This window comes from Salvelinus fontinalis, chromosome 37 (genome assembly GCF_029448725.1).
Source record: "Salvelinus fontinalis isolate EN_2023a chromosome 37, ASM2944872v1, whole genome shotgun sequence".
Lineage (NCBI taxonomy): Eukaryota > Metazoa > Chordata > Actinopteri > Salmoniformes > Salmonidae > Salvelinus > Salvelinus fontinalis.
The window spans coordinates 15942911-15968970 of record NC_074701.1 but is presented as its reverse complement, the minus strand read 5'-3'; the positions used below and the strand labels follow the sequence as shown (position 1 = coordinate 15968970).

Below are 26060 nucleotides of genomic sequence, written 5' to 3'. Positions count from 1 at the left end.
CACCCAGACCCTCCCCTGGACTTTGTGCTGGTGCGCCCGGCGTTCGCACCTTGAGGGGGGGGGGGTTCTGTCACGTTCCTGACCTGTTTTCTGTTGTTTTGTGTGTGTGTGATGGTCAGGGCGTCAGTTTTGGGTAGGCAGTCTATGTTTTCTGTTTCTATGTTGGTTTTGGGTTGCCTGGTATGGCTCTTAATTAGAGGCAGGTGTTTTGCGTTTTCCTCTAATTGAGAGTCATATTAAGGTAGGGTGTTCTCACTGTTTGTTTGTGGGTGATTGTCTTCCGTGTCAGTGTATGTGCGCACCATACGGGACTGTTTCATTGTCGTTAGGTATTTGTAGTCTGTTCCTGTTCGTGCGTTCTTCACGTTGTATGTAAGTTCGTGTCCAGGTCTGTTTACTTCGTTTTGTTGTTTTGTAAAGTATCAAGTGTTCTTCGTGTGTTTAGTTTCGTCTTGTTTATTAAAATTCATTATGTATTCACAACCCGCTGCATTTTGGTCTTTCGATCCTTCTCTCCTCTCCTCGTTTGAAGAGGAGGATTACGACACCCGTTACACCAGCACACTTACCACAGCGAAAAACCTTTGGTTTTGGTTATGCTGCCCATCTGAACCGACATCTAGATGCACACAAGGAGGAGAACGCATTCGGCTATGAGACTTGTGGGAAGAGATTCTGTCTGTGGAAAGAATTTACACCAACCCTCCGAACTCAAGTCACACATGATTGTAAAACACGCAGAGGGTCCCAGAAAGACACTGACCTGCGCAGCCTGTGGAAAGATATTCTATCATGCCTTCAACCTCAAGCAACACATGTTTACTCACAGAGGGGAAAAGCCACACCCTTGGGATGTTTGCGGAGAGCAATTCAGTCTCTGTTGGAATCTCAAGGAGCACCATAATGTCCATCCAGCTGAGAACCAATACAAATGTTGGAATCTGTGGGAAGGATTTTGGTTCACGGATGTCTCTCTCCAGGCATAGCAGTATTCACACAGGTGAAATGCCCTTGTGGAAAGAGATTCCGTCTCTGCCAGTTATGAAGGCTCATCATGAGACACACAAAACAGAAGATGAGGACTGCTCACACTGATGAAGAAGCTTGAAGAAAACCCACAGGCAGGTCCACAGTTTGAGTAGAATTGTTTTAGCTTTTCAGGTGAAGATATGTACAGTAGGCCTACTATGGGTACTGAATATGAATACTGATATGTATGATACAGAGTGCTACATTAGTCAATTCTTTACATTACCAAAAGTAGAATAAAGTTAATTGTTTATTAAATTCAACCTATGTATATTTACTTGGGCCTAAGTGCATCTCAATAAACATTTTAATGAATTATTATTACACATACTTAAATACAGTTGATGTATTTTCAAACAGTCTTTTTGTTTCAATATCCTACTTTTAGATACCTGTTGGACTAATTGTATTGCTGTTTTCTCACAGAATAAAGGTATCTTGTTGACATTGCTTTTGCTTAGCCTATATGCCTCATCATGATGGCTTGAGTGGGTATTGGAAATGCAAAACACCATCACAGTTGCCCTATTTGGTTAATGGTTCTTAAGATTCACATTAATATCTAGTTGTGTATTTCATGTCTAGTTTAAGCCTTAAAACCCTGCGTAATCACATATAATTCCCACTTAATGGTTCACAAACCATATAATTGCTCTACTGCCTTATCCTTATTTTTCCACATTATAGTCTAATGGCCCATTGCCTTTAATCTGATATTGTTTTGAGATTACAATGTTTTTGAATAGCAAATAGGGTAGTAGATTTCCAAATGAAATTGTATTTTGGTTTGGGCTCAATAATGGTTTATTTATCCTGTATTATTAATCCCATGATTAACAACATCAACAACAACAGCTTTAATATGATAAATAACACACATTTCCAAACCATAGTTATAAACAAATACTACTCTGATTGATTATAACATGATAAGGTGGGTGTCAAAAAATCATACATATGAGTAATGGAGAGAGTTCATCAAACAGTGCTGTTGTTCGGTTTGCAATCCAACAAGCAGAATACTTACGTTTACATACTCGTTATTTAGCAGATACTCTTATCCAGAGCGACTTACAGTTAGTGCATTCACCTTAAGATAGCCAGGTGAGACAGCCACATATCTCAGTCATAGTAAGTACATGTTTCCTCTATAAAGTAGCTATCAGCAAAGACAGTAAAGTCAAGTCAGAAAAGGTCAAGTGTGAGTTCATGAAAGGCAAGGGTGTTAGTATATATATATTTTTAAATGTCATTATGTTATGTTTTTTCTCCACAGCCTCATCAATATAGAATACCTCTGAATTTTAGCAAACAGACAAAAACAATACAGCTAGGCTACACAGGCTGAGTAACTCAGAATAATATTATTCAGTACAATTACAACCATTGTATTAGTTTTAGACCATTGATCATGTTCAGTGAACCAATCAGTGGTCACATTACGTGAGTGATTGCTTTTCCCATGGATTGAACAAACAGATTAGCAGTAGGGAGAAAAACAAAACACAAAGAGATTAGAGACACCTCATTTTTAAGAATGAGGGGTATTAAATCTATTAAAATGTCATCAATCAGAATTTATCCCACAAATCCACAAGTCACGTTCATACCTTTACATCCCCTCGCCCAAACTAAACTACAATTATATGATGGTAATATGTTAGAGCATTATAGAAAACAGGGCAAATAATCTGGCCTTTTGTTGGAATTATCTGCTTGTCACATTCCTGACCTGTTTTCTGTTGTTTTTGTATGTGTTTAGTTGGTCAGGGCGTGAGTTGGGGTGGGTAGTCTATGTTATGTGTTTCTATGTTTGGTTAATGTGTTGCCTGATATGGTTCTCAATTAGAGGCAGGCGTTTGACGTTTCCTCTGATTGAGAACCATATTAAGGTAGGCTGTTCTCACTGTTTGTTTGTGGGTGATTGTTCCTGTGTCTGTGTCCGTTGCACCACACGGGACTGTTTTGTTTGTTCATTCGTTTGGTTAGTCTGTTCCTGTTCGTGCGTTCTTCATGTTATTGTAAGTTCTCATGTTCAGGTCTGTCTACGTCGTTTTGTTGTTTTGTAGTTATTCAAGTGTATTTCGTGTCAGTGTTCGTCTTGTTTAATAAATTCATTCATGTCTTCATACCTCGCTGCGTGTTGGTCCGATCCATGCTCCTCCTCATCCGAGGAGGAGGAATTAGACGAACGTTACACTGCTAATGGAAAACAGTGTTAGTTTATAGAACAAAATGTAATAATAATATCTGTTGTTTTGTCAAGCAGGAACCGCCTGTCAAATGTTTGTTTTACTCCGTTCACAAGCATTCATCTTGTATGGTGTTTTAATATCACATACATCATTAATAAAGAGGTTATGGGCCTAAAGTTTATTTAGTAAATAGCCCTATGCAGTGTGTTGATGAAAAGTTTGTTTCTGTCTAAATTGGTACGGTTGGTGTTTTTTTTATTATACAACTACAAATGAACTATTCACTTTGGTTTAATTAGAATTCATACTATTAATGCAACATATGGAAATGATTGTCCGTAGCATAATATATAAGTGTATTTTAGACAATATGACTATTGCCAAACCCAATACAGTTTCATATTTCAACTGGGGATTTGAGCAAACAGTCTAATGTTATCACACACTGAAGGGAGAATTGTTGTTGAACAATGTGTTGGAGTGTGTTTGCAGGTTACATTGAAACTATTGCATTTGTTTTCCCCTAATCCAGATGATGGGATTGAGATTTCATTCCGGATTAAATAAAAATATAATTTCACCCATCTGTATGGTCCTCTAGGAGGCAGCATCATTCTTGAATTTGAAAATACATGTAATAACAGAGTAGTGGCCAATATGAACATATTTTAAGAGTTTAAATTGAAAAGTTATTTTTTAATTATAGGGGACTACAAGAGATGGTGATGAAAAATTCGAAGGAAGATGTACTATCACACATATGCAGAAATTCAATAGGCTAATCATGATTTATTTCACACGTATTGTTTTTAATATGTTTTGACATGCCTTCTATGTACCACAATCTACTAGGACATATCAATACATGAAATATAAACGTTTAAAAACACATACACAGACCAAAGAATAAGTAATACCTGTCTTGGCAGCAGAGAGAATGTTTAGCCGTTTTATAGCACATTTCCTGCAATTCTACGCGTTTTGACATGGCTAATGCTCTGTTATTATCCTCAAACATAACAAAATTGTCTATCTTTTACTTTGTTTACTATAAATTCTCAGATTATAGGCTATTATTAAAACATACACAGGTCCCTTAGCTTTTCTATATACTTTCTATTTGGTTTTAGTGCTTTAAGTTTACACCGAAAGCGTTTTTCCATCCCAATTTTAACTATTTAAAAAAAAAACTTTTTGGGGTTGCAATGCACCAAAAATGTCCCGACTCCCGAGTTTGGGAAACAGTGGGCTAAGATACACTTTAGCGAGGGCTGAAACTAACTGTCCTCTGTCATGAACACTGAACTTCACAAAATACATTTTCATCAACGACTTGTTCCCACCCTTTCTGTACCACCCAAGGAAACTCGAAAGAAAAGGATCCGGCTCTGGTCAAGTTCTGCGTGCAGCAGGGGAGCAGAAAATGGCTGCACATAAAAACGTGAGTTTGATACATATAATAAATAGAGCCAGTGTATACTTCAAAAACGGCAGCTACCGAAAGAGAATTTTATTGACCTCTCTGAAACCTGTTCAGTGTCAGAGGCGAACAGTCTCCAGCATCGGCGATAGGAACACGAACTTGACACCGCACTTGAGCTCAAATCTCGCTGGATGGTCATACAAGGAGTTATACGAATTGTCTGTGAAAGATCCGGAAACATTTTGGGGATCAATTGCTAAAGAGAGGCTTACATGGAATAAACCATTCGATCAAGTGAGGGACTGCGAAATTACTAGTGGGAAAATCAATTGGTTTCTTGGGGGACAGTTGAACGTTTCTGGTAAGAATTGCCATCCCCTATTATTATTATTATTATTATTGGCTACACCGTAAATATTTACTACCCCATTGCATAACAGCATTTACTCAGTATTCTACATAGACTGGAAGTGCGTGCTCAAGACTTATTTTCTTCTAGGATTAAGTTGATATTGTTTTTGTTTGTGTGGATCTTGTTCAGGTTTGCGAACTATGTTTAATGTACATTATGCTTACTGGACAGCCCCCCGAATACTGGACAGTAAGTTACATTAGTTCATCCATTCATCCATTTAATTGGCAGTGAATTGTTTGGATGTGCATGTTGCCAAGCATCCTGACAGAGTCGCCCTGGTCTGGGAGAGGGATGAACCTGGGACGGAGGTAAAGATCACCTATAGGTAAGTTCATGCCTATGCAAGGACCTTCGACAGGGTGGGGGACTATTATAACGTAACGCTTATCTTGGAAAGCTTGAGATATGATGTAGATGAGTTATCTGAATGAACGTGTCCACATCATTCAGCAGAGGAGCTGAAATCTATACTGATCTGTGCAACAGAGTAGGAGGTATAAAACCAACATACTTCACATTCCACACTGGTGTTAACCAGAGATGATTGCCTCCAGATGTAGGATCTTCATCTCAGCCAGTTTGCTACAGCATGAAAATAATCCTGCGGCAACAGGAAATGTGAATTTTGAACCTCAAATACACTACAGGTTGAACATGTGCAGGACGTTTTCCTGCAACAGGGTAATCAAATTAAGATCCTACATCTGTATCCTGTAAAAACATAATCTTGTCCTCTGTCAAGTATCCATGTTAGGTTCTGTTTTTTTTAGTTTATGCTATACTGTAAAGGGTAGGAGGAAACATGGCAGAGATTCAGCAGTAATATCTAAATATTTACAATATTCCAAATTGTTCTCTAGATATGCACAGTGAGATGTTCAGCTGTGCCAAAGAAGAACTGGATAAGAACCATGTTCTGGATATGCATGGATATATTGTTAACTTTAATGTTGTATAGTACATAAAGAGCATAACATTTAACCTTTATTGATACAAGTAATACCAATTGATACCAGAGTCTCTTTTTCAATGATGTCCTGTGTTACAACAATCAGCAAATCATGAAGGCTTAAATACTCCCATTACAATTTATATTATGAATGAGACACCATATGTACTTTATTGTTGATGAGACTAAATCATAAGGAAGCGCTGTTGAAATTGCAAAATAATTTTTGGTTGGGTGTCACAGTTATGGTGTAAGGTGGTAGTGTGAGATTTCAAAATGAGGCCTTTCTGCAATAACGACTAAAGCTGCTTCCTGGATCAGAATGTAAACAGGAAGTTGTGGGGTGTCCAACTGAACGTTCACTAGACATGAAACTGAAAGTGTACTGGAAGGTAATTTCAGTGCTCCCAAAAATTATTAATCAGAGTTATTCATTGTTCAGTGCCTCAAAGAAGCCTCAAAGTCACTAATATACATCTTCCTATATGGATTGCAAGGAGTAGGGATTCAAAGTAGTTCTCAAAGACTCTCATTTTACAACAAAATACTTATTCGGCTATCACCATGGGAGAACCCTTTTGGGTTCCATGTAGAACCCTCTGTGGAAAGGCTTCTAAATAGAACCCAAAAAGGTTCTACCTGGAACCAAATAGGTTCTACCGGGAACCAAAAATGGTTCTTCAAATCCTTCTCCTATGGAGACAGCCGAAGAAGCCTTTTAGGTTCTAGATAGCAAATTTTTTTCCTAAGAGTGTACACTTCAGATAGTGTTTCATGGAATCAATACAGAATACATACCTTTACTAACTTATGTAACGGATGTGAAATGGCTAGCTAGTTAGCGGGTACGCGCTACTAGCGTTTCAATCAGTTACGTCACTTGCTCTGAAACCTACAAGTAGTGTTGCCCCTTGGCTTTTGTGGAGCGATGGGTAACGACGCTTCGTGGGTGACTGTTGTTGATGTGTGCAGAGGGTCCCTGGTTCGCGCCCGGGTCGGGGCGAGGGGACATACTAAAGTTATACTGTTACACTTACATACGCAACAATATTTGAGGTAACTGCTGCTCCAAGTAATAACTTCTGTCTGAACTTTATACAACTTTTCTAAAGGGAGCTACTTGAGACTACCTGCCGCCTAGCCAACACCCTGAAGAGGCATGGGGTCAACAAAGGTGACCGGGTGGCCATTTATATGCCAGTGTCGCCCATCGCCGTGGCTGCCATGCTTGCGTGCGCTCGTATCGGTGCTGTGCACACGGTGGTGTTTGCTGGGTTCAGCTCAGAGGCCCTGGCTGGGAGGATTCAGGATGGTGAGTGATACTGGGCCTGGACTCATGTTTGAGATGAACTCTTTAGAAATGTTAGGTCACAATTGTTTTACATTTTAATTTCACCTTTATTTAACCACGTAGGCCAGTTGAGAACAAGTTCTCATTTACAACTGCGACCTAGCCAAGATGAAGCAACGCAGTGTGACAAAAACAACAACACAGAGTTACACATAAACAAATGTACAGTCAATAACACAAAAGAAAAGAAAAATAGAAAAATCTATGTACAGTGGGTGCAAATGTAGAAGAGTAGGGAGGTAGGCAATAAATAGGCCCTAGAGGCGAAAATAATTACAATATAGCATTAATACTGGAGTGAAGAATGCATTTCAAGGACGTTTGTGTTTTGTATACAGATGCTCCCTTTAAAGCCCAAACATGACATTTGAATGGTTGACTGAACACAAGGGAAGGGCACAAGGGAAGGGCACAAGGTCATTTCAATTGTGCATGCATGCAGCTGTTCAAGTTAAAATAAAAATGAGAGATTTTCGAGGTTGTTATCTGTAATCATACAAAGCTGACATAATACTTAAGCTTTGCGCCTTTAAATAAAGCGTACTCATAGAGTTTACAGGAATTTCAGCTTTTCTATTCAAAGGCACAGGATAAATGTCTGATAGTTAAACAGGATATAGTTCCAATGGCCATGACCCCTAAAATGGCTTGAATGAATGGCTGCCAAGTTCTCAGCACTCCCAAGTGAGTCATTATGCATAGAGCAATGTCAGATTTTTTAAATTGAACATGCTCTTGGCCATTGTTTCTGGGATACACCAGTCATCAAGTTTACTCCCCTTTTTTCCAACTTAACTCCAGTGAGAAACTAACCTGTTTTACTCAAACGCTCCTAACATCATGAGACTAGGCAAGGGTTGTTTAAATTCAAGCTGCATTTTGCGGTCAGACAGAAACCAGGCCAATTTAGAAAGATCAAACACAAGGCCAGCAGTTTAGGACACAAACTGAAGGATGAGACAGAAAACTAGGAGCAACATGTCATCTCAAACCTTTATAACATGTACAGTACAGTACTGAGTGTACAAAACATTAGGAACACCTGTTCTTTCCATGACATAAACTGACCAGGTGAATCCAGGGAAAAGCTATGATCCTTTATTGATGTCACTTGTTAAATCCACTTCATGAAGGGGAGGAGACAGGTTAAAGAAGGACTTTTAAGCCTTGAAACATGGATTGTGTATGTGTGCCATTCAGAGGGTGAATGGGCAAGGCAAAAGATTTAAGTGCCTTTGAATGGGGTATGGTGGTAGGTGCCAGGCGCACCGGTTTGAGTGTGTCAAGAATTGCAGCACTGTTGTGTTTTTGACCTTAAACAGTTTCCTGTGTATATCAAGAATGGTACACCACCCAAAGGACAGCCAGCCAACTTGACACAGCTGTAGGAAGCATTGGAGTCAACTTGGGCCAGCATCCCTGTAGAAAGCTTGTAGAGTCCATGTCCTGACGAATTGAGGCTGTTCTGAGGGCAAAATGGGGTGGAACTCAATATTTGGAAGGTGTTCCTAATGTTTTGTACACTCAGTGTATACCTCAAACAGAACCAACAGATAGCAATTAGGCCTATTGACATCTTGAAATTGTGATAAGCTGCTTGCATTTTCTCAAAGTACTTCATATTCTCAGTTAGACTGTGTAGGGATGTGTCCGCATGATCTCAGACCTCTCAGACTGTGTTCCCCATCTCCCTGCAGCCCAGTGTAAAGCTGTGATCACGTGTAACCAAGGTGTGAGGGGAGGCCGGTTCATAGACCTGAAACCTACAGTAGATGCTGCAGTGAAGAACTGCCCCACTGTCCAACATGTGTTTGTGGCCCAGAGGACCACTAACCCAACTCCCATGGGCAAACTAGACATCCCATTGGAGGAGGTAAAACTTGTTCTTCATGCTTTTTATTGTGTCATGGAGAAGGTAATAATGAGTCTGAGTAGCGGGACAAGCCAGTGGCAGTCCTGTAACGGGATCAGTTTGCATTGCAGCCAAGCTCTGCTCACAGATGAAGTGGTGAACTGAAAGAATCGTTTTGCGATGTTATCTGTCATGTTAATATCTGTTATGAAAGATCTATTTATTTGTCTGTCATTTCATCTGCCATTGTCACTGACGAGATTAAACACCTTGAGGTGTTTTGTTTTTAAGAACAACCTGTGTACAGTACCATTGAACAAAGTACATAGACAGACCTACTAGGCGTGATGACATAGCACACATTTAACTTGAAGCAAATCAAGTGTAATTCCACTGCATTTACAGTGGGGCAAAAAAGTATTTAGTCCAGCAACAGCAACAGCCCCAAAACATCACTGCTCTAGAGGAGATCTGCATGGAGGAATGGGCCAAAAAAACAGCAACAGTGTGTGAAAACCTTGTGAAGACTTACAGAAAACGTTTGATCTCTGTCATTGCCAACAAAGGGTATATAACAAAGTATTGAGAAACTTTTGTTATTGACCAAATACTTATTTTCCACCATAATTTGCAAATAAATTCATAAAAAATCCTACAATGTGATTTTCTGGATTTTTTCCCCTCATTTTTTCTGTCATAGTTGAAGTGTACCTATGATGAAAATTACAGGCCTCTCTCATCTTTTTAAGTGGGAGAACTTGCACAATTGGTGGCTGACTAAATACTTTTTTGCCCCCATTTAGTAATTCCACTGCAAGAAACATTCATATCACCAAACCATATCTCCAGTCTCCCACTCTTTTCCTCTCTGTCTCAGGCGATGGCCAGTGAGTCTGCACAGTGTGCTCCAGAGCCTATGGGCAGTGAGGAGATGCTTTTTATGCTCCACACGTCAGGCAGTACAGGCAAGCCCAAGGGCATTGTCCACACACAGGCTGGCTATCTGCTCTATGCTGCACTGACTCACCAGGTATGTCTTCAGTTAACCCCTCTACGGAATACTTCTTACTTCAGAGAAGAAAATGCAGGTATGGTGCCTTCCTTAAAATGGTGATGTGGCAGAAAATATGCATTTGTTTAGCTGATAAATACAACCAACTATAAAAGGAGGAGGAAGGCCCAATTACTGTGTTGTCTGAGAATGTTTTGATGAGGGCTACAGAAAGGGGGCTACCGACAGGGCAGTTTGAACAATATATATATTCTGCCACATGGTTTGGCATAGCTTAGATCAGAACAATGAATTCAGTGTTCCCCTTTTGTGAGAGAAGCCGCATTCCATATTCTGGGTCAAAATTAGCCCCATTTGACTGACAAATAAAAACATCTGTTTTCTCCCTGCTTTTCGATGCTGGTGAGCATGTTGTGCTTGGTGGGATTTACAGACACAAAGCTTACATGATGTTAGTGATAATAATAGAATGAAAACACAGCTATGAATCTGCACGAGATGTGCTGCTAATTTCTAAGTAGCTTACCAGCTCAGACTCAAACAGACGTTTGGCAATTGCTCGCACTGTCTCTTTTTGGCATGTTGGCTGTTTAGATTCAAATAACAGACAAAGCTGCTTTATATCTGTATCCCCCTGAAACAGACTGGGCCTCTTGGGACCATGCCAAAGAGAGACCTGTTGCTGTTGCCAGGCTGTTGAGCAGTTCTGCTCAGAGAACTATCAATGTGGCAGCCATGTTGTGTGGGAAAGCGTTAGCCAGAATTAGTCAGAATTTCGCAATCTTGTAATTTTGATGATTTCATTGTCTGGAAAAGTACAGCATTGCTCAATGGACCTTGTCTCTAACCTTACGTGTTCTTGTTCTTGCAGTATGTCTTCGACTACCATCCGGGCGATGTGTTTGGCTGTGTGGCAGACATTGGCTGGGTGACTGGTCATAGCTATGTGGTGTATGGTCCTCTGTGTAATGGTGCCACCACTGTCCTCTTTGAGAGCACTCCTGTGTACCCAGACCCCGGTGAGCTATAACAGTACAAGTACAAGGGCTGCACCCTGACAATATCTGATTGACATGATCATCCACTATTAATCATTAAGATGTGTCTACAACTGTTACATTGAGACAGAGGATACTTTGGCAGGAGACTTTGACATCAAGCATTAAAGTTTGTCCTTTCTTTTCTGGTGCCTTTTACTCACTTGTTCTCTTTACCAGAGGTCATAGAGTTAGACGGGCCGTATCCACAGAGAGATAGCCAGGTGACTTGTTACCAGCTGGGTGGGTGTCACAGCTTTTGGCAGTATTGGAATACTTATTCACTGGGCTAGGGGCAATAAGGGACAAAAATCATTATTGTTTTTGATTCTATTTTTATAGACAAGTTAGAAGTTCTCTATTATTTATGCATGTGTTAAGACGTCCTGTTGCTATGTGTGCTAGAACTAATGTATAACTATTACCGTAATGCGCAATATTTTTCTTTCTATAACACGTGGATAACTTGTATATGTAGTGTTTGGAACAACAAGAAAACCTTAGAAATGTGAATAAAGTGGATCACTGTAGTTGTAACTGGCTTCGCTGGCATTTCTCTAGTGTTGAGTGACTCATTAACTGTCTTGATGACAATTTTAATCTTTGTTTATTACCATGGCTTGTTGACTGAAGGAGTGCTTCAAAGTGTTATAAGTTAATTTTTAAGGTTTGCTGTAAACTTTGTAGTGATATGACATTGGCCAATGCCCTCTATAGCCTTGGCATAATAGGACATTTCCTGTTCTTGTTTCTGTGTCACTATTTAGTGGGTTATGGAAACAGGAAGGATATATTTTGCTGATATTTGCGTGCGTGTGTATTCCTTTACCATAATGACCACGTGTCTTTGTTCCCTCAGGGCGATACTGGGAAACAGTGCAGCGACTGGGCATTAACCAGTTCTACGGTGCTCCCACTGCCATCAGGCTGCTGCTGAAATATGAGGAGAGCTGGGTAAAAAAGTACGACAGGTCCTCCCTCAAGACCCTCGGCTCTGGTGAGAGACTAGATCAGTGCCCCCTGCATAATAATTTGCCAATGAGCACACAGTTGATCCTACCAGATTAATTAAATAACTGATCAACGGTTCTGTGTGTAATTGAGTTGCATAGCTGCAACTCAATTACAAATTCAACGTCAGTGGCTTTGCGCATTATGGAAACTTGACTTGATTCCAGTGATTCCTGTCAGTGTTACAATGACCTTAATAAACAATTCATTTTCAGAGTTCTTGGCTATAGCTATCATCACATTCATAGGCCAACATTATCATAAGTCATATCAGTTCAAAGCATTTCATATCTTTATTATTATTGTCTTATTACTGAAATACTCTATCAGTAAAAAGGTAGCCCATTATCTAAATAATACAGAATGTTTATGCCTAGAGTACATTTCACAATATCTTAAACTAACTCTGAGTGTGCCCAGAGCTGGGTGTACTGTATTGAATGTACCTGTCTTCTTGCAGTGGGGGAGCCTATCAATCACGAGGCATGGGAGTGGTTCTACAACGTGGTGGGAGATGGAAGATGCCCCCTAGTGGATACATGGTGGCAGACAGGTAACATCAGGGCGGCTGAATGTCTTGGCCAAGGTTGTCTGACGTGGTAAATGCTTCAACTTTAAATTGCCTTAGCTTAATTGTGCGTTATAAAATCTCCTCAGTCTTTTAAAGAGTTTAATATTTTTTATTGCACTACCATGTAGGACATCTTTTGCACTACCATGTAGGACATCTTTTGCACTACCATGTAGGACATAATACACTACATTACATGACATGGAACAAAGGGCTTATCAAAGGCATATAAAATCAGGTCAAGTTATGTTTGTAAGAAGGAGGAGACAATCATGACTTGAAAAGCAAGCTTATTTTGTGCATCAAATGAATGCTAACGCCTGTTCTCTGATGTTGCATGCTGGTGGAGGAGAAAGCTCGGCCTCTAAGGCACATCTTGATTTGTTATGGTGGTTTCTGTGCTGATCTAGACAATAAGTCTGTCTGATACTCTGTTTATTGGTGGCTTAACCCTAATTTGCGATGAGCACAATGTACATCTGCACTGAAAATGAATTAAAATAATCCCTCCCTCACCCCCAACACACTTACCCCCTTCTCCCCCAACCGCCAGCAGGAGGAGGCTCTCCAGTGAGGGCCTGGCAGGAGTGAAGTGGGGAGGGTCATGACCTAATTCCTCAAAAATCACTTTCTGGGGTTTTCTCCATGGGCGTATGTGCTAAGTCTTTTAAGGGGGGCTGGAGAGTGGGGTTCTTCCAAAGGCTTAATATCAAAATGAAGTGTAATTTTCTTGTACAGTACTGCAATTCCTTTTTTATTAAGGTGATTATCACTTATTACTAATTTGCCATAGCCACAGGGGTTCAATCCTCACCCCTCTTCCCCATCAGCAAAACATAGACAATCTGTAGTACAGCCAGGCTTAGGTCAAATGCAGTACATATCAACTACTCTCCAATATGTCAGCTGCACATCCCTTTAACCCTCCTTATTACACTTCTCCATGCATCTCCTCTCTCCCTCTCTGTCCCCAGAGACGGGAGGTGTGTGTATTGCTCCAAGGCCAGCTGAAGAGGGTGCTGAAATTGTTCCGGCCATGGCCATGAGGCCCTTCTTTGGCATTCAGCCTGTTCTCATGGAGGAGAAGGTGATCTGTCTGTGCTGAATTCAAATCAATTCAACTCTCTTGCTTTTTCAGAATGAAATGGTCAATTTGTATTTTTTTTAAACAGATTTTACTTAAGAGAAAACTTAAGAGAAAAATATCAAATGTAATTCTTCTATGTTCATCATTAAGGCACAACCTTAAATGTTTTACCTTCCATTTTTGTGAATCAAGTCCTTGTGAAATGTAGTCAGTTGTATTACCGCATTCTCCTCTGACGGCATTCTGGGACTTTGGACTCTCGTTCTTCAGAAGCCATAAAAAGTATAACAATTCAAGCTGGATCATGTCCAACTGCTCCAAGGAAATTCCACTCTTCCCCTCCTCAACTGTGTGACCTCGTTCTCCGTTCAAAAGTTGAAAACAGGTTAACAATCACAAGGCCCGCCGGCGGAATACCAGGGTGCATTCTCAAAGCATGCACAGACCAGCTAGCTAGTGTCTTCACAGACATTTTCAACCGTTACTTGTCCCAGTCTGTAATCACAACATGTTTCAAGCTGACCACCCTCGTCCCGGTTCCCAAGAGCTCCAAGGTAACCTGCCTAAATGACTACCACCCTGTAGTACTCAGATCTGTAATGATGAAGTGCTTTGAAGGCTGGTCATGACACACATCAACACCATCATCCCAGACACCCTAGACCCACTCCAATTTGCATACCGCCCCAACAGATCCATAGATGACACAATCTCAATTGCACTTCACACTGCCCTCTCCCACCTGGACAAGAGGGGAAATAACAATGGGAGACTGCTGTTCATAGACTACAGCTCAGAGTTCAATACCATAGTTCCCTCCAAGCTCATCACCAAGCTAGGGACCCTGGGACTGAACCCCTCCCTCTGCTACTGGATCCTGTACTTCCTGGCGGGTCAGCCCCAGATGATGAAGGTAGGCATCAACACCATCGCCACACTGACCGTAAACACGGGGGCCCCTCAGGGGTGTGTGCTTAGTTCCATCTTGTACTCCCTGTTCACCCATGACTGCGTGGCCACGCATGACTCCAACACCATTATCAATCAAGTTTGCTGATGACATGACGGTGGAGTCCTGATCACCAAAGGCGATGAGTCAGCCTACAGGGAGGAGGTCAGAGACTTAGCGGTGTGGTGCGAGGACGACAACCTCTCCCTCAATGTCAGTAAGACCAAGGAGCTGACCGTGGACTATAGTACAAAGAGGGGAAAGCACGCCCCCATCCATATTGACGGAGCTGTTGTGGAGCATGTCGAGAGCTTCAAGTTCATTGGCGTACACATCACTAAGGACTTCACATGGTCCACACACACACACGCACAGTTGTGAAAAAGGCATGGCAGCGCCTCTTCCCCCTCAAGAGGCTGAAAATATTTGGCATGGGTCCTCAAATCCTCCAAAAGTTCTATAGCTGCACCATCGAGAGCATTGTGACTGTCTGCATCACCGCTTGGTATGGCAAATGCACCGCCCTTGACCGCAAAGTGCCACAGAGGGTGGTAGGGACATCCCAGTACATCACCGGGGCCAAGCTCCATGACATCTAGGACCCCTATACCAGGCGGTGTCAGAGGAATCCCTGAAAAATTGCCAAAGACTCCAGCCACCCAAGTCATAGACTATTCATTCTGCTACCGCTTCTACCCCCAAGCCATAAGACTGCTATAGCCAGACTTCTAAATAGTAAATTAAATGGTACCAGAACTATCTGCACTGACTCTATCTTGCACTGACCCTACGCACACCCACTAGACTATATATACACACCATATATACACTCACTCACACACACTACCTTGACACTCCCACACATTCACATACACTACATACGCACACACACATACACAACACAAACACATGTACACATTACACACACACACACACACTCACACACTTTTACACTCATCATTTGCTGCTACTGCTCTGTTATGTATTTTTACTCTTATTATTATTATCTACCGTGATGCCTAGTCACTTTACCTGCCTTCATGTACATATCTACCTCATACCTCTTCACATTGACCTGGCATTGGTACTCCCTGTATATAGCTCTACATTGACCTGGTATTGATGCTCCCTGTATATAGCTCTACATTGACCTGGTATTGATGCTCCCTGTATATAGCTCTACATTGATCTGGTATTGTTGTTACTCCCTGTATATAGCTCTACATTGACCTGGTATTGGTACTCCCTGTATATAGCTCCACATTGATCTGGTATTGTTGTTACTCCCTGTATATAGCTCTACATTGACCTGGTATTGGTACTCCCTGTATATAGCTCTACATTGACCTGGTATTGGTACTCCCTGTATATAGCTCTACATTGATCTGGTATTGTTGTTACTCCCTGTATATAGCTCTACATTGACCTGGTATTGGTACTCCCTGTATATAGCTCCACATTGACCTGGTATTGGTACTCCCTGTATATAGCTCCACATTGACCTGGTATTGATGCTCCCTGTATATAGCTCTACATTGACCTGGTATTGGTACTCCCTGTATATAGCTCTACATTGATCTGGTATTGATGCTCCCTGTATATAGCTCTACATTGATCTGGTATTGTTGTTACTCCCTGTATATAGCTCTACATTGACCTGGTATTGTTACTCCCTGTATATATCTCTACATTAATCTGGTATTGGTACTCCCTGTATATAGCTCTACATTGACCTGGTATTGGTACTCCCTGTATATAGCTCTACATTGACCTGGTATTGGTACTCCCTGTATATAGCTCTACATTGACCTGGTATTGGTACTCCCTGTATATAGCTCTACATTGATCTGGTATTGATGCTCCCTGTATATATCTCTACATTGATCTGGTATTGTTGTTACTCCCTGTATATAGCTCTACATTGACCTGGTATTGGTACTCCCTGTATATAGCTCTACATTAATCTGGTATTGGTACTCCCTGTATATAGCTCTACATTGACCTGGTATTGGTACTCCCTGTATATAGCTCTATATTGACCTGGTATTGTTACTCCCTGTATATAGCTCTACATTGACCTGGTATTGGTACTCCCTGTATATAGCTCTATATTGACCTGGTACTGGTGCTCCCTGTATATAGCTCCATTCTGGTGCATTTTATTACTATTTAATTTGTATAATTATTTTAAAACTCTGCCTCGTTGGGAAGGGCTAAGCCAGCATTTCACGGTAAACACCAGTTGTGTTTGGCGCATGTGACAAATAAAATTAGATTTTGATTTGAACTGGTATTTCAAAGCACTAGGTACTGTACGTTAGACATGTGGAGCCTCTAGTTAGTCCCAGTCTTGACAGCTTTAGAACAGAGAGACTTAAGGACAGAGATATCTTTAAGTCCAGAAATCCCTCAAGCTTGAACCAACGTGTCCCTGTGGTAGATGGGTCACACCCGCCTTACTGCCTTTCACATTGCAATTAAAACTAACCAGCATATGCTTCCCTTTCCTTGATTAACATATTTACAGGGCTTTGTTGGAGTGGTAACGTGACCTCGAAACTTAATTTCCCCTCTCCGTGTCTTTTACTAGTAATTTCAGTAAACAGTAAATCTACACGCAGTACTGTATGACCTGCATGCACTGAATTTCTATATATTGTTGTTAGCTATGTGTTTTACTCTAGAGGTTGATCTTTATGAACAGACACATTCTTATTGTTATTATTGTTGTGACATGCTTGCTGCATGATTTTTTTCTAAATGCACTTGTAATGTTTATGTTTACATTCTATACTGATTAGTTTTATTAATTCCAATGTTTTAATGTGAGAGAACCTAATAAGTTATTAAAATGTTTGATTCATTTTCCTTTTATCACCAACAGGGTAAGCCTATATCAGGAAATGATGTCAGTGGAGCCCTTTGTATTGGCCAACCATGGCCTGGAATGGCCAGGACCATCTTTGGGGACCACAAGAGATTTGTGGATGCATACTTCAAACCATATCCTGGTGAGTTGGCCTAATTCCGTTTCCCTGTAAGCTCCTCTCTATTTTTTAAATATTTTTTATTTCACCTTTATTTAACCAGGTAGGCCAGTTGAGAACAAGTTCTCATTTACAACTGTGACTTGGCCAAGATAAAGCAAATCAGTGTGGCAAAAACAACAACACAGAGTTACACATAAACAAACGTACAGTCAATAACACAAAATAAAATAAAAATAGAAAAATCTATGTACAGTGGGTGCAAATGTAGAAGAGTAGGGAGGTAGGCAATAAATAGGTCCTAGAGGCGAAAGTAATTACAATTTAGCATTTATACTGGAGTGATAGATGCGCAGATGATGATGGGCAAGTAGAGATACTGGGGTGCAAAAAAGCAAGAGTGTAAGTAATAATATGGGGATGAGGTAGTTGGGTGTGCTATTTACAGATTGGCTGTGTACAGGTACAGTGATCAGTAAGCTGCTCAGACAGCTGATGCTTAAAGTTAGGGAGGGAGATATAAGACTCCAGCTTCAGAGATTTTTGCAATTCGTTCCAGTCATTGGCAGCAGAGAACTGGAAGGAAAGGCAGCCAAAGGAAGTGTTGGCCGCGGGGACGACCAGTGCAATATACCTGCTGGAGCGCGTGCTACGGGTGGGTGTTGCTATGGTGACAAGTGAGCTAAGGTGGGGCTTTACCTAGCAAAGACTTATAGATGACCTGGAGCCAGTGGGTTTGGCGACAGATATGTAGTGAGGGCCAGCCAAGAGAGCATACAGGTTGCAGTGGTGGTATATGGGGCTTTGATGACAAAACAGATGGCACTGTGATAGACTACATCCAGTTTGCTGAGTAGAGTGTTGGGGGCTATTTTGTAAATGACATCACCGAAGTCAAGGATCGGTAGGATAGTCAGTTTTACGAGGGTATGTTTGGCGGCATGAGTGAAGGAGGCTTTGTTGCAAAATAGGAAGCCGATTCTAGATGTAATTTTGGATTGGGGATGCTTAATGTGAGTCTGGAAAGAGAGTTTACAGCCTAACCAGACACCTAGGTATTTGTAGTTGTCCACATATTCTAGGTCAGAACCGTCCAGAGTAGTGATGCTGGACGGGCGGCAGGGTGCAGGCAGCAATCGGTTGAAGAGCATGCATTTAGTTTTACTAGCATTTAAAAGCAGTTGGAGGCCACGGAAGGAGAGTTGTATGGCATTGAAGCTCGTCTGGAGGGTTGTTAACACAGTGTCCAAAGAAGGGCCAGAAGTATACAGAATGGTGTCGTCTGCGTAGAGGTGGATCAGAGACTCACCAGCAGCAAGAGCGACATCATTGATCTATACAGAGAAGAGAGTTGGCCCAAGAACTGAACCCTGTGGCACCCCCATAGAGACTGCCAGAGGCCCGGACAACAGGCCCTCCGATTTGACACACTGAACTCTATCAGAGAAGTAGTTGGTGAACCAGGCGAGGCAATCATTTGAGAAACCAAGGCTATTGAGTCTGCCGATGAGGATGTGGTGATTGACAGAGTCGAAAGCCTTGGCCAGGTCGATGAAGATGGCTGCACAGTACTGCCTTTTATCGATGGCGGTTATGATATCGTTTAGGACCTTGAGCGTGGCTGAGGTGCACCCATGACCAGCTCGGAAACCAGATTGCATAGGGGAGAAGGTATGGTGGGATTCGAAATGGTCGGTGATCTGTTTGTTAACTTGGCTTTCAAAGATTTTAGAAAGGCAGGGCAGGATGGATTTAGGTCCATAGCAGTTTGGGTCTAGAGTGTCTTCCCCTTTGAAGAGGGGGATGACCGCAGCACCTTTCCAATCTTTGGGGATCTCAGACGATACGAAAGAGAGGTTGAATAGGCTAGTAATAGGGGTTGCAACAATTTTGGCGGATAATTTTAGAAAGAGAGGGTCCAGATTGTCTAGCCCAGCTGATTTGTAGGGATCCAGACTTTGCAGTTCTTTTAGAACATCAGCTGTCTGGATTTGGGTGAAGGAGAAGCGAGGGTGGGGGGTTGGGCAAGTTGCTGCAGGGTGTGCTGAGATGTTGGGTAGGGGTAGCCAGGTGGAAAGCATGGCCAGCCATGGAAAAATGCTTATTGAAATTATTATGATTATTGTAGATTTATCGGTGGTGACAGTGTTTCCTATCCTCAGTGCAGTGGGCAGCTGGGAGGAGGTGCTCTTATTCTCCATGGACTGTACAGTGTCCCAAAACATTTTGGAATTAGTGCTACAGGAAGGGAATCTCTGTTTGAAAAAGCTAGCCTTAGCTTTCCTAACTGACTGAGTATATTGGTTCCTGACTTCCCTGAAAAGTTGCATACCACGTGGGCTACTCAATGCTAATGCAGAACGCCACAGGATGTTTTTGTGCTGGTCCAGGGCAGTCAAGTCTGGGGTGAACCAAGGGCTATATCTGTTCTTAGTTCTACATTTTTTGAATGGGGCATGCTTATTTAAGATGGAGAGGAAAGCACTTTTGAAGAGCAACCAGGCATCCTCTACTGACAGGATGAGGTTAATATCCTTCCAGGATACCCGGGCCAGGTCGATTAGAAAGGCCTGCTCGCTGAAGTGTTTCAGGGAGCGTTTGACAGTGATGAGGGGTGGTCGTTTAACCGCGGACCCAGTACGCACACAAGCAATGAGGCAGTGATCGCTGAGATCCTGGTTGAAGACAGGAGAGGTGTATTTAGAGGGCAGGTTGGTCAGGATGATATCTAAGAGGGTGGCCATGGTTTCGGATTTAGGGTTGTACCTGGTAGGTTCCTTGATGATTTGTGTGAGATTGAGGGCATCTAGCTTAGATTGTAGGACGGCCGGGGTGTTAAGCATGTCCCAGTTTAGGTCACCTAACAGTACGAACTCTGAAGACAGATGGGGGGCGATCAATTCACATATGGTGTCCAGGGCACAACTGGCGGCAGAGAGGGGTCTATAACAAGCAGCAACGGTGAGAGACTTGTTTCTGGAAAGGTGGATTTTTAAAAGTAGCTCGAATTGTTTTGGCACAGACCTGGATAGTATGACAGAACTCTGCAGGCTATCTCTGCAGTAGATTGCACCTCCGCCCCCTTTGGCAGTTCTATCTTCTCAGAAAATGTTATAGCTAGCAATGGAAATTTCTGGATTTTTGGTGACCTTCTTAAGCCTGGATTCAGACACGGCTAGGACATCCGGGTTTGCGGAGTGTGTCAAAGCAGTGAATAAAACAAACGTAGGGAGGAGGCTTCTAATGTTAACATGCATGAAACCAATGCTTTTAACGTTACAGAAGTCTATAGCTATAGAAAATAGTTTTCGTTTTTTTTCATAGTGAAATCAATATGAAAATGGTAGATAGCAATCTTCAGTGGCAAAGAGGAGGTGAGGGCCCTGGTGGAGTGGTGCTAGGAAAATAACCTCTCCCTCAACGTCAACATAACTAAGGAGATGATCGTGGACTTCAGGAGACAGCAGAGAGAGCACGACCCCATCCACATTGACGGGGCAGCAGTTGAGAGGGTGAAAATTGTCAAGTTCCTCGGTGTGCACATCATTGACAACCTGAAATGGTAAATTTCAGACAGACAGTTTGGTGAAGAACCTCAGGAGGCTGAAGAAATTTGGCTTGGCACCCCAAGACCCTCACAATATTTTACAGATGCACCATTGAGAGCATCATGTCGGGCTGTATGGGGGGGGGGGGTAAAAATCAACAGTAACAGTCAGTATCTGGAGTAGTCACTAGCTGCATTAAGTACTGCAGTGCATCTCCCCGTCGTGGACTGCACCAGATTTGCCAGTTCTTGCTGTGAGATGTTACCCCACTCTTCCACCAAGGTACCTGCAAGTTCCAGGACATTTCTGTGGGGAATGGCCCTAGCCCTCACCCTCCAATCCAACATCTCCCAGAGAAGCTCAATGGGATTGAGATCCGGGCTCTTCGCTGGCCATGGCAGAACACTGACATTCCTGTCTTGCAGGAAATCACACACAGAATGAGCAGTATGGCTGGTGGCATTGTCATGCTGGAGGGTCATGTCAGGATGAGCCTACAGGAAGGGTACCACATGAGGGAGGAGGATGTCTTTCCTGTAACGCACAGTGTTGAGATTGCCTGCAATGACAATAAGCTCAGTCCAATGACGCTGTGACACAGCGCCCCAGACCATGACAGACCGTCCACCTCCAAATCGATCCCGCTCCAGAGTACAGGCCTCGGTGTAACGCTCATTCCTTCGACGATAAACGCTAATCCGACCATCACCCCTGGTGAGACAAAACCGCGACTCGTCAGTGAAGAGCACTTTTTGCCAGTCCTGTCTGGTCCAGCGATGGTGGGTTTGTGCCAATAGGCGATGTTGTTGCCGGTGATGTCTGGTGAGGACCTGTCTTACAACAGGCCTACAAGCCCTTAGTCCAGCCTCTCTCAGCCTATTGCGGACAGTTTGAGCACTAATGAAGGGATTGTGCGTTACTGGTGTAACTCGGGCAGTTGTTGTTGCCATCCTGTACCTGTTGCGCAGGTGTGATGTTCGGATGTACCGATTCTGTACAGGTGGTGTTACATGTGGTCATCAACTGCGAGGACGATCAGCTGTCCGTCCTGTCTCCCTGTAGCGCTGTCTTAGGCGTCTCACAGTACAGACATTGCAATTTATTGCCCTGGCCACATCTGCAGTCCTCATGCCTCCTTGCAGCATGCCTAAGGCACATTCACGCAGATGAGCAGGGACCCTGGGCATCTTTCTTTTGGTGTTTTCAGAGTCAGTAGAAAGGCCTCTTTAGAGTCCTAAGTTTTCATAACTGTGACCTTAATTGCCTACCGTCTGTAAGCTGTTAGTGTCTTAACGACCGTTCCACAGGTGCATGTTCATTAATTGTTGATAGTTCATTGAACAAGCATGGGAAACAGTGTTTAAACCTTTTACAATGAAGATCTGGATTTTTACTAATTATCTTTGAAAGACAGGGTCCTGAAAAAGGGACATTTCTTTTTTTGCTGAGTTTATATACTTTATTCTAGTCTAGGCTCATCCTATATAACTACTGCTTTACACACCTTTATTTATTTATTTATTACTCAGTATATACAGTATATTTATATTTTGGATTCATTGTTAATTCTGATATTTCTTAATTCCTTTATTTAAATTTGTGTGTATTGTTTTGTATTGTTAGGTATTACTGCCCTGTTGGAGCTAGAAACATAAGCATTTCGCTGCACCTGCGAATAACATCTGCAAATATGTGTATGTGACCAATCAAATTTGATTTGTGATAGCAGGGCTAAAAAATAATACCAGTATATTTGTCTAACATGGCAAACAGTGTTGACAATGTTAAGATAACGATTACTGAGAGACCTTAGGTCACTGTTTATTACCCAAGGGTGAGCTTTGGAGTTGATTCTATTCCAGGTCTTTACTTCACTGGGGATGGAGCATATCGGTCTAAAGAAGGCTACTATCAGATAACTGGGCGTATGGATGATGTTATCAACATTAGTGGCCACCGATTGGGTACTGCTGAAATTGAGGATGCCTTGGTAAGAACTAACACACCTAGCCTATTTGTTATATAAATGGCAGCTCTATGTTCAATTGACTCACTAATAAAATCAATATCATGATTATGTGAAAGAGTCACTGTACTGTTGTTGTCAATGGGGATTTCTTATACATTTCTTGAATGGTTGTCTTCTGTCTTTTAGGATGAACACCCAGCCGTTCCTGAGACTGCGGTGATTGGTATTTCCCATGATATCAAAGGAGAGGGTAAGAATAAGAATATAGACATACAGTGCAAAACCTCTATCATCCCACATTAACATGCACAATACACATTTTTTACAGTCTGTATGTGAATTGGATATTTCTGGAGCTTTGAAATGGCTTCTAAACCGTTGAATAACAGTACACCAGGAAATGGAAAGCTTCTTAGCTTTGAGTCAACTCTCTCCTTGAATCTAGCCACTGTTCCCCTTTAGTGGAATAGGCACTAGCCTTCAGGTGTGTCAATACTAGTGTAATATATGTGGTGTTCTTCATGAGAATAAACCAACCCACATACTAACCAAAAGAAGATCAAGATTGATAAAATTACATATGAATATATCTATGTACACTGAAATTACATATGTATATATCTATGTACACTGAAATTACATATGTGTACATCTATATGACTATCAAGTGCATTGAAGTTTATTTACAACTTGCAATTAATTCATAGTTATTGGTACATTCTATCAACGCTTTGTTGCATGTTTTCCTTCCCTTGTACAACAGTTCCCTTTGCCTTTGTGGTTTTGAAAGAAGACCCTTCCCTGAACCACACAGCAGTCGTTAAAGAGCTGAGAGGCCTGGTGGCCACTAAGATAGCAAAGTATGCTGTCCCTGACCACTTTCTGGTGAGGATATTCATGCTGCTTGTGGTTACTAAACTGTGCATTTATGTTAGTATGTAAAACTGCTGTTGTTGAAGATCCTAGTATATGCCCTGAACCAGACAGCAGTCGTTAAAGATCTGAGAGGTCTGGGGCCACTAAGATAACAAAGTATGCTGTCCCCGACCACTTTCTGGTGAGGACATTCACACTGTTTGTGGTTACTAAACTGTGCATTCCTGTTATTCAAGGCAGTATGTAAAATTGCTATTGTTGAAGATCCTATTATATGGAAATGGCATTTGTTTTAAACTAATAATAGATGGTTTCTTTCATCTATCTGTCGTTTGACCTCTTTCAGGTAGTGAAGAGACTTCCCAAGACACGCTCTGGGAAGATCATGAGGAGAATCCTGCGGAAGGTGGCTATGGAGCAGACAGGAGACCTGGGCGATGTGTCCACTCTGGATGACCCATCTGTTGTTTCAGAGATCATCAAGGCCTATGCTCAGTACAAGAGCCTGACATCTCAGAATAAATAATGAAGTAGGCTTTATCACTGCTAAGATGTTGTGTTGGCAACTTGGCACTGGTCACTTGAGTAACAGCTCACTTCACTCACTCCATTCTGAATTTTATACTGTGCTGAAGCGGAGTTAGTTTTATGACCACAGTCCTTCAGTTGTTCACTATGTATGGCTCATTTATATAAGACACAAGACACTCAAGATAGATACAGTCTGGGATGTATGTTTCCTGACCGTTGTTCAACCCATGTTAGTAGGCCAATGGACATTTTAAAATCAAAACACAACCTTCATTTATTTACCTGTTGTGATGCACGGATGTTCCAAACTCTGTTTTAGAAGAGACTGAGTTTATGAACAAAATTATCAGATTTACACTTGGTAGTCAATTTTGACACTAGAATAACTGTTTCTTACTCACATAGATGCCACATATGCAGTTTTCAAATGGATTCTTGCTTTTTAAAGGCAGTTCTCTTTAAAGCTGCAATATGCAAGTCTAAGAAGTGGTAGATCTGTTCTTTGTGCGCTATTTCTATGCTTCCCCTTCTTAAATTTCGTTTTTGGGTCTTTTAACTTTCATTTTTGTACACCAGCTTCAAACAGCTGAAAATACAATATATTTTTTATTACAAATATATTTCACAGGGGTTTGATGGTAAAATTACTCTACACTATACCTGCTTGTTTTGTCACATCAACTGAAATTAGGCGAACAATTAGAAATTTAGCAACCAGGAAATGGCGAAGCGATTTCTGCATAGTACATCTTTTAAATAAGAAAAGGTGCTGTAATGAATTATGAATAATTCATCCAGAATAATGGTGTTTTATATATGTTATCTTTATAAAGGTCCCATTTAAACAAATGTTATGAAATAAAAATAAATTGCTCAAGGACGTGTTCACTTGATTGAAACATTTACTTGAGAATTAACTTTTTTTCCAGATTAATTCTTTATAATATCAATGCCATTTTGAAATTATAACAGAATTAATTGACTTTACGTTGTAAATTCTTACAAAAAATAAAGCAACTAACAAAAAAGAGCACTGTTTTTTTGCCTTGTCAATTGCTGTTGTATATGTATCGCATATATACGGAATAAAATATCGAAGAACTATTTCGCAGTCTTTATTAGTGATTATATTAACTGACATAAACAATCTTTTTTGTTCAGCAATTCCATGACATTAAATGTTTTACAGTTACACATATGCAGTGGAGGAAACGACTTCTCCGCAACAAAACAACTCCAGTCCCTGCTGGTATAAATACATATCTGCA

General features: G+C 41.5%; 1 protein-coding gene across 2 annotated transcripts; it reads left to right on the top strand.

Annotated features, from left to right (window-relative positions):
* The first annotated feature begins 4462 nt into the window (after nt 1–4462).
* acss1 (acyl-CoA synthetase short chain family member 1) lies at nt 4463–25896 on the top strand. Of its 2 annotated transcripts, XM_055902111.1 has the most exons (14): nt 4463–5008; nt 5291–5387; nt 7124–7323; nt 9060–9235; nt 10092–10244; nt 11098–11245; nt 12123–12260; nt 12735–12827; nt 13820–13932; nt 17766–17892; nt 23279–23406; nt 23572–23635; nt 24149–24270; nt 24608–25896. In XM_055902111.1, exons 1-14 carry the CDS (start codon nt 4648–4650, stop codon nt 24785–24787), a joined length of 2100 nt encoding a protein of 699 aa, XP_055758086.1. In that variant the 5' UTR covers nt 4463–4647; the 3' UTR covers nt 24788–25896. The 2 variants fall into 2 exon arrangements, with proteins under 2 accessions (XP_055758086.1, XP_055758087.1); XM_055902112.1 differs by lacking the exon at nt 5291–5387 and having other exon boundaries at nt 4921–5008.
* Nucleotides 25897–26060: the final 164 nt, after the last annotated feature.